The sequence below is a fragment of the Dicentrarchus labrax genome, unplaced genomic scaffold, assembly GCF_905237075.1.
Source record: "Dicentrarchus labrax unplaced genomic scaffold, dlabrax2021, whole genome shotgun sequence".
NCBI classification, from domain to species: Eukaryota; Metazoa; Chordata; class Actinopteri; family Moronidae; genus Dicentrarchus; species Dicentrarchus labrax.
The window spans coordinates 11,459,367-11,478,752 of record NW_026136708.1 but is presented as its reverse complement, the minus strand read 5'-3'; the positions used below and the strand labels follow the sequence as shown (position 1 = coordinate 11,478,752).

The following is a 19,386-nucleotide window of genomic DNA, read 5'->3' as shown; positions in this document are numbered from 1 at the left end:
AAAGACGACTGAAAATAGAGTGAAAATAGTGAAAGGTAAGGTGTAGATGAAAGAGCAAAATTCAAACTTAATGCGCATAAAAGGCGAGAAAGAGCTAAAAACTCAGAGAAACAGACACAAAATCGGGTTTACTTTGGAAAAATAGGACGCAATCCGCCATATTCCCTGAGATTCCTGAAATAAGGAAGTTGGCCCACCTTACTGCAGGATTGCATAGGTGAGGGAGTGGCCACCTGCCACCTTCTGCTCGACTAACAGTGTGAGAGACACATACTGTCAGGCCTGGACTCTCCGGGAGGAATAAAGCTTTCTGTCAGGCTTTTATTCTTAGAGGAATTCAATCAGAATCAGGTAAGACACCAGATTAATAGTTCTTTATGTTTTATTTCAACTATGGAGGTTTTCAGCTTCTGCTATAGTGAAGAGAATATGCCATTACAACAAGTGCTTGCAATAGGCCCACTTTTTTAGAGGTTATAAACGGATAGACTTGCATTTAAACCCTCACATAAGTGCAGATTTGTTGTTTGACTGCTCATAAACAACACCTATTTCTCCTTTGTGACAGATTTGAATTTAGTTGACTCCATGCAAAATGTGTGAAAGTTGGCTTTGAGGCTTGAATAACTTGTGTTTTCAAAGGTAATGCATTGACTTGTAATGGCACAATGTTTGAAGCACAAACAGCCATTTTCTCCTTCCAGAGGCAGAAGTTTGTTCATTATCAAAGCAAGTCTGTGCAGGTGGAGAAGCAGCAGCCACATTCCAGTGCCCGGGGGTCATGACGTTGCAATATGCAGACCCTCAGCACAACACTGTCTAGAGAGCAGCCCTGCCTGAATACCTGCCTGTGTTGACAAGCACTTACCAGGAAAAGAGGCTTCACTGTAACTGCTGTGTTCTCTGAGAAAATAAGTGGCTCTTTTCCCATTGTTTAATTCAGCCACGTGTTGACAATTCCCAGATTTCCAGTTGAAATACCTGTTATACAAGCATCAGATTCTTATCTCAAAAACATCAAATCACATTTGAAAAGGATATATCCACTTCAGCTGGGTAGGTAGCATAGTTGCAATGTGACTTCTGGGAATTTTTTGCCCACAGACGCCACCTGATGACACTTGATGGAGCAGATATAATACAGTCAGGAGTGCATGTCATGACAGATTCTGGCAAAGACAGTGTGTCTTCAATTGCACAAGACAGTCTAACCAATACTACCAATAAAATATATCTGCTTACAGTATTATATATATTTTTTAAAAACATGAACAAACAATCTTTGCTTTAGATTTGTTTAAAAAACAACAACATTTTAAACAAGATACATACAGAGTGGGACATTTTGCAGTTGAAAAGTCAGCCTCTTGTGTGCTCTCTGATTGATAAACTGTAATGGAGACACTGTTTCTAATTTACAAATAATAAGAAACTTGTTTGACATTTTTTCACCGCAGTTTCTTATCAGCATAACATATATGCTAAAGATTATTTTCATTAGCAATTTCCTAGGGATTACTCTAAATTAACTGTTTTGTCTTTAAAATGTCAGAAAATATTGGAAAATGTACATAACTCAATTTCAGAAATGTGACATCTATTAAATATCTTGTTTTGTATGACCAATGGTCAAAAACCTTAAGATATTCAGTTTACACCGATATAAAACAAAGAAAAGTGGTAAATTATTCCTGCAGAACTGTGGAATGTTTGACATTTTAGCTTGTAAAATTACTTGATAAGTTGATTATGAAAATCTTTTGATTGACAATTAATCGACTGATTGTTGCAGCACTAGACGTGTGCACTGATATTGATATAGCTGCAGTATGCTAGTATCGGGCAGTATGTCAGGCTGCGGGATTTATCGGTCTAGCTCTAGGAACTTTATGAATAAACTGAACGTAATTTGCAGCATTATAGCCTGGCAGCAAGTACAGGAACAATTATATCTACTTTATATATTGCATACTCAGTTGTACATGATTTAAATTGTAGTTTTTTAATATGATGATATGATGAGAGAACATACATTTCTCTAAGACATACTGCATTGCTAAATGACTTTCTGTGTAGCCTCCTCTTTCTCTCAAGTGCAGCCTCTTCGAAGTTTGTTGCCTCTCCACCGGTTTCTGTGAAATTTCATTCTCATTTGTCATAATCTGTCGCCCTGAATCAGTCCCCTTCAGTCTCAACTGTCCAGCAGACAGTGTACGTTTCTAACAGAGCAGCTCAGAAATGGAAGAATGGCAGTGATGTGGTGTGAAGAAATAACTCCTAATCCAAATGTTTGGGTACTGAATATTCCTATTTATTGTCCCGCTGCAATGTTGAAAGAGCTCGTTCACTCCAACGCGGTCTCAGTTTGTGATCAAATCTCCCTCGGGAACAGTTGTTACCATAACAACTCAAGTGCCAGCATGACAGCTTGTGAGAGAAGCAACAACAGTGTGAGCTTAGAAAGTGTCGCTTTTGTTCGCTTAAAACAACCAGATAGCTGTTAAAAACAACTAGAATAAAGGACTTCGTGGCAGTCAGTGAATTGAATTAGGGGCTTTTTGCATATTGTATTGTTTAGTGTTTAATATTTGTTTACTTTCTGTGAGTTCTCTGTCTGCTTAACAGTACTGCCCGGCTTGCAAAGAAATAGACAAGTTCTATAGAATTATATGAAAAGCTCAGTATGCCTTTCACAAAATGAAGTGAAATGACCACACAACACTAGCACTAATATGATATTTGAGTTTTTGTATTGATACCAAAACAATACCTTTTTTGATCTGTACTGGAAAAATTTACTGTTTTCTACAAAATCCTTTTTTATATTAAGCAAACTAAACCAAACTCTTCAAATGTTAATCGTTACACAGGGAGCCGTACAAAAACATACATAGAAAAATAAAAAAACGACCAGGCCTTCAATGTAGGGCTGCAGCTGTGATTATTTTTATTAACCATTTAATTTATTACCGGTAGATGTTTGGTATGTAAATATGTAAAATATGAACGTGACATTCTCAAATTGTGTCAAAGTTTTATCTGATATTTAGCTTTCAACCACATGAGATGAAGAAAAACAGAAAATCATCACAATGAAAAAGAGGGAACTAGAAAAAGTTTGGTCTTCTTGCTGGAAAAATGACAAACGATTGATTGATTGATTAATTAATAAAACAATCCTTAATACATTTTTATGTCATCTGACGAATTGACTAATTATTTAAGCTCTAATTTGATACCAATTTTAGGTACCTGACCGACTTTGTTACTGACACTTTATCACCAGTATGGACCCGTTTCCCAACAGACATGTCAAAGCAGGAAAAGGACAGGTGTAATTATTAACATTAACGATGACTGTATGTCTATTAGGTTCCTGTTCCAGCGTTCGGTATTGTGCATGCACACTAGAGGCTTAACTTAATATAACAGTGTCACCTCTAATGTTAATGTAATCACCTGTGCTTTTCCTGCAATGACAAGTCAAAATGTCTGCTGTGAAAAAGGTCTGTTGAGATCTGCCTTGTCCGTCTGTATCTGTGCCCCATTGTTTGGGGTTGTAGTGTTTAAGTGTTAAAGACTAAAACTAGACAAAAATCAAGTCTCACAAACATGTCCCCCCCCCCGTTTCTTCTGTTTTACATAATGGACAATTTCAGCTGATATTTAATATTTATTATGTAATAAGCTATTATAGGGGTGCAGGATAACTATCCGGGCAGATAATTTATCGGCCAATAATAGGAGAATTTATATTATTATAATATAATTATAATAATAATAATAATTATCCAGATAATTAAATTACAGCAAATAAATTATCGGTCCATAATAATTAGTATTTAGTTTTATTTCTTTTGCAAGATGGTTGATAGGCTTTGTGCTCTATGAAAGTCAAAGTATGTTTGAGTTTTTTGATACTTTTGTAAAAAAAAAGAAATGAACATTCATGAGTCAGAGCTGTTGTTGTTGTTGTTGTTGTGTTAACTAGAGTGATGCCAATTAGATTTGGTTAGAACAGAGCTATGAAGTATTAAATCATCCATCTTTACAAAAAATACAAAATACAAAAATGTGATCTTACCGGTATCGACCATGAGTAGCAGGTAATTATTGGGTTTCATATGCTGAAAAAAAATCATATTGTGCATCCCTATAAGCTATTTATGGATAACTATGTGTACATCCGTCTCTGTCCTTCCTCATTTCTCTTAGAGACGTGATACATGCATAATATTTTGGCGCCGCAGATTTGGCAATGTTGTCTGAGCATTTGCAGCAATCTGTCATGTATATAGCCCACAGTATGTCACTAGGTTTACTCATTGTTTCTTCCACGTGAGCCAAGGAATGTTTTTGTGTATCCACGGCGCCACGTACTATAATCCATCTTACAAGTACTCTTAAACTTCACCCTCTGTCTCCTCAATACCCTCTTGTCAGGCCTCCCACACCCAGGTGATGGTGCAACGTGCCGGCCGTGCTGCACACTCATCTTCTCTCTCTTTCCCTTTCTCTCTTTCTCACTATACACACACACACACTTACACACACTCACACACAAACACACCCACACAGCCCTGCTGGGGAATTCATGGCCTCAGGCTAACATAACACAACCCTGTCCAACAGCGGCGGCAAGCCCTGAGAGAAACTAACACCGCTCCGCTCCCTCACAGCAGACTAACAGCATGGAGTTTCATTTATGAGAAAACACGTTCTGACAGCCAAAAGGCACTTTTCTGACGGATGCTATTGTGAGGTGGGTAACTGAAGTGAACAGAAATCTCTACCTCATAGTTAGGTGTGTTGTCGAGGTTGTTTTGAAGTATTTTGCCCAACCGTACTGTCTGCTGAAACAACAAGCCTTCAGATGTTTGACTGACAGGGCGAAATATTAATGTGAGGAGGTGAGAGCGGCTCTGGATGTATTTTCCTGATTTTTTTATTAGATGCATCATTAGATGGCTGCAATGTCACATGTAACCTGAAAGTTAAATCAAACGCAGGCTTTCGAGATTTGAGTTGACGGTTTCCAGTTGTGTAGTAGTGGCTGTGGTTGTGGTTGTGTGCTAAAGCTTTTACGATCTCCAGTACCAGTCACCATGTTTGTTTAATGCTATGTGGTTGGAGCCGAATTTCCTGTTGCTGGGATGTATTTCATGAGAGGGATTCATGTCTTAAAGGAATAGTTTGACATTTTGGGAAATCATTTTATTTGCTTTCTGTCAAGAGTTCTTTATGTCTGTAAGGTCGATATGAAGCTACCACCAGCAACCAGTTAGCATAGCTTAGCACAAAAACAGGAAACGGGGGGAAACAGCTAGCCTGGCTTTGTCCAAAGATAAAAACATCCACCTACTACTAGCGCTATGTTTACCAGATAACCAGAGAACAATCTTCTTTGCTTAAACGTTAAAACTTCTAGGTGACACCAGGAAGTCACTGCACCCGGCCTAGAGATAGTCTGATACACCCCCCCCTTAAAACTACAAATTGTCTTTTCCTTTTTTGGCTTTTATACATATTAAACAAACAAAATAATGCTAATTAGCTCAAAGCTTTAGAGGAGCCGGCAGGCAACAAAACCAGGTTTTCTGTTTCCCCATGTTTTCAGTCTTTATGCTAAGCTAAGCTAGCCGTCCCTGGCTCTAGCTTAATATTGACCAGACGTGGTATCAATCTTGTCATCTAACTCTTGGCAATAAAGCGAGTAAGAGTGTTTCCCAAAATGTCAAACTATTGCTTTAAGAAGGACAGAAGAGCTTCTTCCCTGCTTCATTTGGAATTTTTCACTTCAGATCAACACTGGTTGCATAACAGCTGAGAGCTAAGAAGCTACTACATGAGTTTGTTAGTCACCCTGTTTGTTATTCAGAGTTGTTTGGTTTTGGATAGATTTAGGTTTTTCAGGTCAGCACCCCTGTTTCCTCTTCCATACTGCATTTTCAACAGATATGTATGATAAGCTTTGCATTCAAGCAGAAGACCTCATTGATATTGATGATACACGTCTCCACACTTTCACAATTTGGCTTTATGAATCACACAGGCCCTCACTTGAAATCACAGTTAGGAAGGAATGTAATCAGCGGATCTGAGAGTCAAATGGTGTGAGTCATAGACACCACATGGCACAAGATCACAGCATCAATGTGAAGCATAGCATGACAGTAGTACTATGATGAAGCAAGTCACAGAACAGTGTGTACTCTTGAGTTAAAGACACAGTATTGTCATTACAGACTCCCGGTTTCTTTTCCTGGACCACAATCTTTAAAACCAGCACTTTATTATATAAAACAGGCTGTCTCTCCTCCGTTTCTTAAAATGTGTGTACTTCAGGTTAAAGATCTAGAAAATGGTCAGCTGATGTTTCCCTACTCATTTTAAAATCTTTAAGTATTTTTCTTTTTGTCTGTCGAAAGGAAGATGTGGATATGATGATGCCCACCCAGCCGTGACAATGTATGAGGTGATGTCCGGTGACACCCTGTCCTGGAAGGTGCCCAGTCCAAGACAAAGTGCTTCAGAGTCCAACCCCGAATCAGAATTCACTGGAGACGAAGGGGCCGTCAAGATCCTCAAAGTGTGCTTCTGTACCAACAACAACCTGAGCAAGAACTTCAAGCTGGTTAAATGTGACAGCTCCTGGCAAATTAGGGTGAGGGTGATATATATGGGGAAGGGCAGTGATGTATCAGAAGACCGTGACAATGAGAGACATACTAAAGAAATATTTGAGTATGATTAAGATTACAAATTTGAAGAAGACCTGTCACAGTGAAGGTGTTTTTTTTGTATTTGAGCCAAAAATCTGAGGGTGAAAAAGCAGGAAAAGATAATAAATCCTTTATCAGAGCACGTATAAACTTCTTCTCTCTTTGATTGAACAGCAACAGGCAAACAAAAAAGTTTAACATGTTATCTCCAGTGCTTCCTCTAATAAACCTTTCATCAATCAGTCAACGTGTCAGCCACTACACAACAGCAAATATTAACCACAGCGTGTCTGATTCCATCTCCTTCAGGCCATCATTCGTTCGATTCTGGTCAGCGGTCGATTGGGGCCAAACATCGAACACGCAGGATGCTATGGTCTCCTGCTGAAGCACCTAAAGTCAGAAGAACTTCACTGGTTGCATCCAGATCTGACTGTTGGGGAGGTGGAACAACGCTACGAGAGCCATCATGTGGAAGCTGAGTGGAGGTACAGATCGATTGCTCTGACGTTTGTCTCTGATTTTATCTTGTAGAGCGAGACATCTACAGTGTTTGATATTGAAAGTATTTGATAAACTTGCATGGTGTGTCTGTTTTCTGTCTGAATGCAGGTATGACCTTCGTATCAGATACATTCCCGTTAATTTCCTGGAAAAATTCAAAGATGACAGATCTACGTTGCTGTATTTTTACCAACAGGTAAAGAGCTATAACGATTTTATTTTTGTCTGGTATAGAATTGACTTCTTGTTTTCATAAAATTTGTCAGTGGATGTTCAGCACTAAAAAGTGTTGTTTTAATACCATATAGGAGATTATTATCCAATATTATATATAACTAATATTACATTTTGAGTAACTGTTGGTGGCACTTCTTTTGTTTCAAACAAATCGAGATAAAACAGGGACACAAAATATTTGCTACTAGGACACTGGAGCCATTAAAGGACCAGTGTGTATTATGTGGCATGTAATGATGTAGTTGCATATTGCAACTTCTTCGCTTCTTCGCTTCTTCCTCCCCTTTAAAACACCAGAAACTATGGTAACAGCCCTATCTAGAGCCAGTGTTTGGTTTGTACATTCTGGGTTACTGTAGAAACATGCCGGCTTAACATGGTTGACAGATAAAAACGTCTCATTCTAAGTTAACAAAAACACTATGATTATTTTCAGGTGACTGATGAATATTATATTCCATTTCTGCCATTAGAGCCTCCTAAATGTTACACAATGGACCTCTAATTATAGAAATTATGGGCTATTATAGGCTTTTTTTGCAGTAATTACCTTGAACTTAGTGTAGTCCCTGTCATGCTTCTGACAAAAATATACAGATTTTTAATTATAGTAGGTCATCAGTGCACAGGTAAGCACTGATGACCTCACCACCTTCCTGCATTTAGCAGTACATGAAAGCAGTCTGTGATAGGAAGTGGGAAAATGACAATAAATACAGAATAAATCTATATGAATTTGAATTTTGCCACCATACCCAAGTGTGTTTTACAGTAGTGTACTAGTACAGTATAACTGCGGTATATATTTGTATATCTGATTCCTCTGTTTCATTTTATGATAGGTGCGCAATGATTATATGCAGTATCATGCCAGTAAGGTCAGTGACGGGATGGCACTGCAGCTCGGCTGTTTGGAGATCAGGTGAGTCACTGCATTCTTCTCATTCTTTTTCTGTGGCTGATCAAACTTTTAATTGAATTAGTTTTAGTGATAAGGGCTTGACGAACTGAGCTAAAGAACATTTTATTGTATCGCATATTGTATTTGTTGCTGAGATGTTTTCTTTTTACTCTCTTTTTACAGGAGGTTCTATAAAGACATGAACGCAAAAGGTCTAGAGAAGAAGTCCAACTTTGAGCTGCTAGAGTAAGTTTTTATTTTTCCTTAATCTTAAACTGTAATTTTGGCGACATCAGTTCTCTCAGACTTTATTCTGTATGGGTTGGTAATGAGTCTTGAGTTAATTAAACCCTTTTAAAAGCCCCATAAAGTTATAATGACTACCATTTTCTTTTTTAAATTCACATTTGTACTTTACATTTAGAACATATGATTTTAATCTAATCCTTCTGAATTTTGCTTTACAAATGAAGAAAAGACGTGGGCCTGGACCTTTTCTTTCCTCAACAGCTGATTAACAGCATGAAGGTAAACTATCCAAGCCACAATTTAAATTCTTAATAACGAGACGACCATGAATGTATTTATATTTATATATAATGTAAGCAAAAAAAAAATCTATTTTAAACTTCACTGTTTGTGATCTAGTCAAGGCAGCTACGGAAGTTGATCCAGCAAACGTTTCAACAGTTCTCGACACTGAAGGAGGACGACTGCATGGTCAAGTTTTTTGAGACCCTCCAAGATTTTGTCAATTATGATGAAGAGGTTTTCCCATGTGAACTAGTGGTGAGTAGCAGCATTATGTTCAGCGTGATACTGAGAAGATCTCTTCCCCTGTTATAAACATCAGGAGCTTCTCTTGCTCACATTAATATTACAAACATGTAACCACTCTCACTTGTCAACAGCAAGGCTGGAGTCTGTCGGTGGAGCTGGTCATCGGTGGGAGGGGAATTCGCCAACGCACGCAAAAGAATTCAGCGGTAAGCATGATGAAGATTTAGGTACCTTTTATCATATTGTACATTGTGTTGTGTTCCATATCTAATCTACCTAGTCTAGTTCCATGATTTTTGTTAACGAAATAGTCGGACATTTTGGGAAAAATGCTTATCTGCTTCCTTACAGAGAGTTAGCCGAGAAGATTGATACCACTGTCATGTCTGTACGGTAAACACAAAGCTACCGATAGCAGCTTAGCATAAAGACTGGAAACAAGGGGAAACAGCTAGCCTGGCTCTGTCCAAAGGAAACAAAAGTAACTTCCTGAAGTCTCCACTAGTTGCAACTGCTTCCGGCAAAGAAATAGTAACTTCAAGTAAATCCACAAAAAAGCAAATAAGCATATTTCCCAAATTTCTGTCCTATAAAATAATCCTATAATTTCTTTAAAAAACATTGGTTTGTTGTGAAGGTTTGATTGTATAAATGTATTCCTGCTGGATTTTCCAAGTCTAGACATATTTTGCAAAGAAACTGGTTCATATCTCTTGCCATCAGCGGATGATCATTATACATCTAACACAGCGTGTCCAACTTAATCAGTCCATCATAATTTAACTTATTGTGTTACTCTTTTTTTGTACCTCAGCCTGTTTTTCTAGCCGACTTCAAACAGATCAAGAAAATACAATGCTTATCTCAGAGCGACGGCAAGGCTCTCTTGAACCTCGAAGTAGTGGGGGCCAGACAAGTAAGTACCATAACAACACTATCTATGTATTATACAATGATGATTACTTTGCACAGAATCAGAAGGGCTAAGATTAGCAGGTACGTTTACTACAGAGAGTGTTTGCACAGGAAATTTGATACATGGTACATGTGCTTACATTGTCATTGCCTGTTTTTTCTTCTTTCTGATAGCGGCTATCGATCAATGTTGCCACAGTCCCTATGGCAGAGAACATGATGGACCTTATTGATGGGTACTGCCGCTTGGAAAATGACAGAGATGAGTCGGTTATCTACCGACCAAATAAAGGTGTGTACGACACAGCTACTTCCCCTTTTGCTCTCTCAACATGACTATGGTTCAAGCCTACAATAAAAGCCATGAATAGTATTGTTGCATACCCGAAAAGCTTTTAATGTGTATTATTTTAACTTAATTGGAACTATTTTAACCAATTTCTGCCCTAGATGTCAACGCACGAAGCTCCCTACCTGAGATTCCAACAGAGTGAGTGGATTTTTTGCTTTTTTACAACTTTGAATGATTTGTGCCCTCTCTCAGCCTCTGTGTAGCTGTTGAGTCCAAGCTGTGCTCACCCCCTCTTTGGTTGTAATATGAAATGAAAAGTTAGAGTTATCGATGAAAAAGGCTGTTTCATTGAATCACTCTGTCAGCACTCTGGGGAGAAGTAATTTGAAGATTTATGACCGGGGCTTTCTTTCATTCTGTTTTTTTCTCTGGAGCAGCAGAGACACCAGCAGCTCGACCAGACACAGTATGGGTGAGCTGATGGTTTTCATAGTTTTACACAACTTCCGTGTATAATACAAGTACAAGTAAAAGCATATTGATAAAAGCAGTGAGGTTAAGATCAAGTTGATCAAGTTCTTTCTTTTGTATTTTCAGGGTCTGATATCTATTGTGAGATTCTGGATGAACGGCCAAAATCAGGTTTGCTGAAAGTTTGTTTTGGAGAATAACAACTTTGCAAACTCACTTTTGAACGTTTATTGAATTTAAGTCTTGTTCTGTAGTTATTAAGTACGGGATCGACCGAAGTGACATTGTTCTGGGCCGGATCCTTGGTGAGGGGTTTTTCGGGGAAGTCTACGATGGAGTTTACAAAAAAGATGTAAGTGTATCTCCCTAGCTGAATTATATCAATACTAACAGCAAAAAAGGGTTTATTATATATAAATCTATTCTAAAACTATCTATAAACTAAGTATAGAATACAACAGTTGGACACTTGTTGGAGAAATATATATTCTTAATATTTATGTTACCATGAGTCACAAATGCCATGTAGAAAGTTATATAATATAAATATAAAACCTTCCTAACTGCATGTTGACTGTGGATTAATTGATTAATTGTGTGGTCTATAAATTGTTAAAAAAAAAAACCTGCCTATCTAACCAACAGTCCAACCCCCCAAAATACAAGTTTACCAGAGCATATTGGGTGTTTTTGCTTGAAAAATTACTTAAAAAATTATCAAAATATCAAAATAGTTGCAGATTAATTTTCATTTTATTGATTTTATTGACTAATTGTTTCAGTAAGTACTGTACAGTATGTTCACATTACAGATTCAAATAAGCTTAAGTGTGTACAGAATGTGCTGTTTGCATAAATGTTCTTACTGCTTTCCATTAAAATGTTTAAAGCAGCACTGTGTCTTATTTCGGGTGTTGATTCAACAGAATGGCGAGAGGGTTAATGTGGCAGTGAAGACCTGCAAAGACTGTTCACCTGATGTGATGGAGAAGTTCATGAGCGAAGCAGGTAATTAGAAAAATGTGTAGAAAATAACTGTGATAACAATAACTATGACAATATGATTAAAATGTGTGAACTTTGTCTATTTGCCAGTAATTATGAAGAACCTCAATCACCAGCACATTGTCAAACTGATTGGAATCATAGAGGAGGATCCTGTGTGGATTGTCATGGAGCTTTATCAGTATGGAGAGGTAAGTCTTAATTTCATGATTTGTTTTTCCGTTTTTACGCAGAACTGATATTAGTTTGAGAGACATTACTCTGCTCAACAGGATTCACACAATAAAGAACAGAACTACTACCCACTGAAATCTTGCACACTTCTGGCATGAGTCATGTCTGATCGTGTTGCAGCTGGATTCATGCATGACAGAAAGTGTGACAGAAACTCTGTAAGCAAATTCCTGTCTTAACTTTTACGTTGGCATTCTTGCAGCTCGGGAACTACCTAACTCAGAACCAGAACAAGCTGACAAATATAACTCTGGTGCTGTTCAGCCTGCAGATCTGCAAAGCTCTTGTCTACCTCGAAGGGGTCAACGTGGTACACAGGTGAGACACTGTATTCTGTGTGTCGCTATCCAGAAAGTGATACTGATAATGTCTTTTGTCTGTGCTATTAGGGAAAAAAATTCTTATCTTGGCAAAAAACAAATAAACAAAAACAGTCATGACTCCCGATCGATTTGTCCAATCAACTCTCAAACCTTCTGTAAACTGATGGAGCCATATTGTAACATATGTATGGGACATGTGTATGTGAATAATGCAAGTTGAGAGCTAATTGTGCTCTATCAAGTTAAATAAACTGATTCCAAGTTTTCAAAAACTAGTAAAAGAAGTAAAAGCAAGGCTTTTTAAAATCTGGGATGATGAAGTTGTAACTTTGACAACAGTACTAAGTCACTGTGACCAGCTAACCCATGCTGATTTTGTATGAAGAGATAATGATTGATCCGTGCTAAAGCTGTAATAATGTCCTTATCTAGGAGTAACAGGTCTTTTATATAATGAATTAGGTCTTTTGTTACTCTCATAAGAAAAGAGACACAGCCTGTAATGTTCTGGGCTGATGAAGCCGAGTTACAGTAACTTCTTGAAATCATTTTAACTCTAAGATCTGATCAGATTTTCTTGTGCTTGCTGCCCAGAATTAATTCACAGGGACGGTGAGGAAAAAGGCAAGTTGACAGTCCTATTAATAGATATCGCTATAAAAGTAAAAACAACAAAGATAGCGACAATAGCAGACTTTTTTATTTATACTTATAAATATTCATACTAACGCACATTATAGAAAGTTGACACAGAAAACACATTTCACAGAGTTGTTTCTGCAGAGCGGCCACTCGTGGATTCAATCTCCTGTGAAGAATAAACACAGAGAAAGGAAATTAGTTTCTGCCTGTGTGGAAAATGCAAACATTCCTCATGTGGGATTTTCTGCTTCAGTCTGGCAGCGCCGCAGTAATGGAGAGGACAACAGGTCAATCAGTGAGGGCTTAAGGCCATGTAAGAGACTCTGCTCTGCCCATAAAACGCTCCATTATGTCTGTCTTACTCGTGTTCTGTCACAGAGACATTGCAGTTCGGAACATATTAGTCGCCAGTCCAGACTGTGTGAAGCTCGGAGACTTTGGTCTGTCGAGATACATTGAGGATGAAGAATACTACAAAGGTAAGAGAGGCACTTAGGAAAATAATTTTTTTTGGTTGCTTAATTGTCTAAGTTGTAATATATTTTACAATTTGCCAGATTAAACAGAATCACACAGCAAAAAAATGCATTTATTCTTGGTAAAATAGACAGACTAGTAAAGAAGGAACATAAAATAATAGTTATTTATAGTAAAATAATATACATTTTGACCACAATATACAAATGTCTCCCATTTCTTTGCAGCGTCTGTTACTCGGTTGCCGATCAAGTGGATGGCCCCAGAATCCATCAACTTCAGACGTTTCACCACAGCCAGTGATGTCTGGATGTTTGGTGAGCATGTGCTACTCTTACATACAGTACAACAGCTCATAGCAAAGGCATGTAGGGGGTTTCGGGCACAAGAGAGGAAAGCACACGCATCTTAGATCTCGCTCTTCAGGTGTGTTTACTTCTACTTTTCTGCAAAAAAATAAAAAAAGAAACATTGGCATATTTTGATCTGTGAGGATGGATGATCTGTTTAGATACCCCCTGAGAGGTAAAAGCAAACAAGGCATAACAGCCGTAATGCTCTTTATTATTCATATTCCTATTGCAATAACTCTGGCTTGTATGCAGGAAATACAAAGAGACAATTTGAATTTCTGGAACAAAAGCAAACTTTCTATGCTTTCTGTTTCCAAGGCATAGAAAAAGTGAACAACTAAAAACAAGGTGGCAATTTGAATGTTTTGCTTTTGAGCATAAATCAAATGCATTATTGCCAGATGGTCACAGCAAATCTCAGCTATTTTCTTCTGACCAAAGTTTATTTGATTGTTGTTGGTCTGGATTAATTCATTAATTAATAGATATAAACAGCACCAGCAGAGGCCTCCATGCTGCTCTATGTCCTTTCTAATGCACTGATTTACAAACATGGACTCATTCTCAGATTTTCCCTTTTGTCTATGTTTCTCTGTGTTTGCATTGCCCGATAGCTGTATGTATGTGGGAGATCATGAGTGTTGGCCAGCAGCCGTTTTTCTGGCTCGAGAACAGAGACGTAATCAACCAACTGGAGCAGGGCATCAGGCTGCCCAAGCCAGACAACTGCCCTCCCGCCCTCTACTCACTCATGACCCGCTGCTGGTCCTATGACCCCAGAGAGAGACCCAACTTCACTGAGCTGGTGGTCAAGATCAGGTATTTCTTCATTAAATACCAAAAGAGAGCTCTACTCTCACATGACTGATTGCACAGAATGAAAATAAATTGAGACTTAGTTGAGATTAATCAAGGCCTCAGAGTTGGATCTATGGTAATTTCCTTTCTTCATAATATTGATGTAAGACAAAATAACAGTTCATATAAAGAAATGTTGCTTTTCTCATAAGTAAATGTTGTGCGTCTCTTAATTGAATATTTCCATTGATGCAAGTTAATTGAATGTACTGATCCAAATACCTTCTCAGAGTAGGTTCAGTATAGAAGAAGTTAGTTCAAATTGTAAAAACTTAGATGGCTGGACAAACATTAAAGATATAATTTAATGTAAGTATGTAGCCCATGGGGTGTTTTTTTTTTTAGCCTCTCTTACACATGTTATAACTCGTCTCTCTTCTCTCACTCTTTACAACAATCTCTCAGTGATGTCCACAATATGGAGAAGGAGCAGGAAGTGGAGAGAGAGAGGGACAGAGCGCGCTCCACAAAAATCTTCGACACCAAGTTCAACTTTAACGAGCCTCCTCCCAAGGTGTGAAACCCTTCAGCCGCTGTTACATGTTACAAAACAGAACATTATTCAAATTTAAAGCATGGACCTGTGCATGTTTTAATATATCTTTTCTATATTTACTGTAGCCATCGAGAATGAAACCAGGGCGGTTTGGGAACACGCTCAGTATTGGTCTACACATTCAGGTACAGTAGTGAAGTAATCATAGTTTCCTCCAACACGACAGGTTTTAATTCAATGGTGTTATATATTATGTTGTTATAAAGATGTTTATATAAGTGACGTCTGTGCGTATCTGTGCAGCTGAACGAAGCTTTGTGTGCCAGCTCTCCTGACCTGGCCAGCCCATGTGAATACCAGTCCCCTGTCGACTCCATGAACAGTCTTGCGGTGCCAGTCAGGTCCCCTCGTCGTCGGAGCGTGGGGGTAAGAAATACTCTTACATTTTTCTTACATCTGGAGTCACCTGTTCAAATGACGATAAACCTGAAATTCTAAAGCACTACATGGAAGTTGAAATGTGAATGTGTGCGACCAAAAGAGGCTTGTGTTAACCCATCATACTTCTCTTACACCTCGCTGATTGTAGGAGGGTGAGTTTCTCCGAGTGGAAGCAAACAGCAGGGAGGACGCCCAGCGCCTGTGGCAGAGGGAGAGGCATCACATGCAGGACACTCTCCGCCAGCAGAAAGAGCAGATGATGGAGGATAAAAAGTGGCTGGAGAAGGAGGAGAGACTCCTGGTGGGAAACAGAGCATCATTAACTTTTGTCAACCCCCTCTCTGTTTCTCTGTGTGCCCCCACTTCCAAATTCAACGTGGCCCTGGAGGCTACAGTGAACGTGGCGTCGTTAAACAATATCAACCCACTCGTTCACTCCCGACGCCCCACTAGTCTTAAATTGAATGTTCCCCTGATAACAGTTCCAAAGAGGGGGTCCATGTCCATAATCTATAAAATGAACCTGCCTGTTCTTTTGCAGGACCCCATGGGACCAGAGGACATTGCCAGCCCAGTGGTAGGTGTCTGCACGGGCTAACTGTGATTGTGAGAGGGAATTAACTCTAAAACCAAACAGCTTTTGGCAGTGTAGCTCACGTTTCTTTTTGTTTTGGTTTTGTTTTTTCTTTGGCAACATGTTCTCCTTATTCCCATTGGACAAGTGACCTAATGTAGTTAGCATGATGCCACACAACATGTAGTAGTTTGTGTAGTCTGCATGATATTTCAAGTGCACCTTCAAAGAAAAACATTATTTTTCAGCTCACTAAAACTTTGCAGCAACAGTAACATAAGCTTGATTATTTAAATTGGAAATCAGTGAAAGAGCAATGATTATAGTTTGTGATTACTGTAAAGGGGAAAACTGTATGTTAGTGATCACAAATACATTAACTGATGCTATTTACCATAAACTTCACATATAGTTCTTTATCAAAAGGCATTCTGGGACATATAGGAAACCTCCAACTGAAATACAGGAGGCACATTTAGTGAAGTTTGCTAAATTTAATAACTTGGAATTGAGTGATTATCACAGATTGGGGATATACAACAGTGTAAATGAACAGGGGGAACTTTTCCTTTAAACTTTGTGTTTCAGTTTTCTTAGGATAAATCTGATTTACTGTATATCTAATAAAAGTCTGATATGAGTTCTGCTGTTTACTAGGATTAACTTTCTGCGTAGTGTTTGTGAGCTATTGGATATTCTGACAGTGACACTTCAGACAGGATGTTTATGTTTTCTAGTCCTCATGAGATCTTTTATTCTTTTTAGTCCCCTGAAGCTGAGGCCGAGAACGGTAAGTGCTTAAAGGAAATTCACAAATCCAAATTATATTCTGATTCGTTCTGAGTGCTACTCTTCCTCTCTCAATCCTCCTTTCTGTTTTCACTCTCTTTCTCTGCCTCACATATTGTTCGTCTTTCTTCCCTGCAGCACCTCCAGAGAAGCCCCCACGGCTCACAGCACAGGTAATTATATCAGTTCATTTCTGTATTGCTTTATCTTTTAGCCCTCTGAAAAGACCATTTAATTATATTAGCTTTGATTTTTAGATAAAAATGAATTCAACAAAGTAAAATTAGCCTTTAGTTGGAAGGGCATTGATGCCATCTTGCATTTAAAATGGGGTCCAGTGATCCTGAGGATTTTAATTATTCAAACACATTATTCTCTCTTCCTTAGCCGACGCCCACAGCGGAGCTGGACCGCTCTGACGACAAAGTGTATTCGTCGGTTATGAATCTGGTCAAAGTTGTTGTCCAACTAAAGAATGACATCCCTGAACTGCAACCTGAACAATATATCACCATTGTCCAGGTACGCTGAGACAAATCTGTTTTTCACTTAAATTTTACAGTTTGTTGTTGATTTTGAGGCAAATTTAAGCTGTATGAATTGTAACTGAAGACAAACCTCTCAAGTCATACAGCTGATTAATTCTCTGCATCGACCTCTGCCCTCAGTCTGTTGGGATGGCCTTACGAGATCTGATTCGCAGTGTGGATGACATACTGCCCACCTTACACGAGTCTGTCAGGACTGAGGTACAGTATATTGTCTGCAGCTTGTTTGCTGTGTTTGCTCTTCTCTTTACTCCCTTTCTTTATTGATCTACCCCCCCCCCCCCCCCCAAGCTGCAAAAAGTGACAGAACTCCTCTTCAAACACAAAGAGGAAATTAGCATTCCATGTTTACTCTTCTGGCTGAGGACATAAAAAATCCATAGCTTGCATATTCTACGAATACATATTTATCAGTTTATTATGTAGGGTACAAATAATTTTTTCATTTATTTGCATTTCTTGCTTACTTCAAACAACACCAGCTGAGAAGCTTCACAAACACAGTGCCCATGTCTGTATATTTTGATCACATAGTATTGTACAGGCCTTATTCACAGAACACATTTGGCATAACACACTAGGAAAAGTACAGGTGCTACTAATAACATTAATCTGCTCTATTCAAATGTCAAAGTTAGTGGTGTGACAGCATAGACAATACCAGGACCCTGAAACAGAACCAGCTGATTAGAATTCAGCCATCATTAATTCCTTGTCAAAATGTCTCCCACGAGTAAGGCCAATATCCAAAAAGTCGCCCATTATGTTCGTTTGCCATCCCCACAGATCGAGGGCACCCAGAAGCTGCTGAACAACGACATGGCGGAGCTGATCAGCAAAATGCGGCTGGCCCAGCAGAATGCCATCACCTCTTTGAAGGAGGAGTGTAAGAAACAGATGCTGGCTGCAGCACACAATCTGGCTATGGACAGCAAGAACATGTTGGATGCCGTGGACCAGGCCAGAGTGAGGGCCAACTTAGCCAAGCCAGTGGCCCCTTAGTGGACACATTAAGTTTAAAATCCGACTTTTTCAGTCAGAAATAACATTTGCACACAGTCGTTTTTCAGAGTCAACGTACCTGTAAATGTGTGTTTTAAGTTTAAATATGATACTACAGTGGAAGAAAACTAGAAACTAAACTATTAAACTAGTTTATGCTTACCAAGGTAGCATGTATACTGAAATGAATGGTCTGCTGGCATCGTATTTCGCATGCTGTCACTTCAGACATTTACACATTCTCATTTGTGATTGTGCATTTGTCTTAATTGAATTGTAAATATAAAATGTGTCTGATGACAAGTACAAGAGGTTTTATTGTAGAGAAAAGGAAAAAGTAACATAAAGCAAATTAAAAAAGTAATTGTTTACTAAACCTGTCAGTAGTAACCTGGGTCAGATATAAAGATGACAAAACCAAAAGGTTAGTCAGCCATTCAACTGTTCAAATGTGTTATATACAGCATTATGTTGTTATGAGATGAAGATGACAGTGATATGGATAATCAGATGTGTCAGGTACTATGTTCACCAAACCAAGGTTTTTGCATTATGTCCAGTTTTCATTATTATAAAATATGAAATTCTAACAGGTAATCAAGTGCTGTAAAATAAATATCCTGATGTATACTACCGTACATTAATGCCTGTTTATTAAAACATGTCTCTAGAGTATTTAAATCTTGATTTTCTGCGTTGATAGTATTGATAATGATCATTTGGGTTTTCTTAGGTAACACAATAACAGCAACACCTGTACAATGTATAATTCTTTCCCAAGCAAAAACACAACTATTTGTTGCTATTACAACACAGTTGAAT

At 38.4% G+C, this 19,386-nt stretch overlaps 1 protein-coding gene across 4 annotated transcripts; it reads left to right on the top strand.

Annotated features, from left to right (window-relative positions):
- Positions 1-219: 219 nt before the first annotated feature.
- ptk2bb (protein tyrosine kinase 2 beta, b) lies at positions 220-19,239 on the top strand. Of its 4 annotated transcripts, none has more exons than XM_051408859.1 (31): positions 220-351; positions 6,433-6,664; positions 7,032-7,210; positions 7,335-7,422; positions 8,306-8,385; positions 8,548-8,610; positions 8,838-8,892; positions 9,013-9,153; positions 9,276-9,350; positions 9,959-10,060; positions 10,234-10,351; positions 10,510-10,549; positions 10,789-10,823; positions 10,949-10,993; positions 11,077-11,174; positions 11,749-11,830; positions 11,918-12,018; positions 12,264-12,379; positions 13,405-13,505; positions 13,731-13,820; positions 14,471-14,675; positions 15,120-15,228; positions 15,336-15,395; positions 15,514-15,636; positions 15,800-15,952; positions 16,193-16,228; positions 16,991-17,015; positions 17,153-17,187; positions 17,402-17,536; positions 17,683-17,763; positions 18,349-19,239. In XM_051408859.1, exons 2-31 carry the CDS (start codon positions 6,467-6,469, stop codon positions 18,562-18,564), a joined length of 2,985 nt encoding a protein of 994 aa, XP_051264819.1. In that variant the 5' UTR covers positions 220-351; positions 6,433-6,466; the 3' UTR covers positions 18,565-19,239. The 4 variants fall into 4 exon arrangements, with proteins under 4 accessions (XP_051264819.1, XP_051264818.1, XP_051264821.1 ...); XM_051408858.1 differs by having other exon boundaries at positions 6,429-6,664; XM_051408861.1 differs by lacking the exon at positions 220-351 and adding an exon at positions 4,615-4,762.
- The last annotated feature ends 147 nt before the right edge of the window (positions 19,240-19,386 follow it).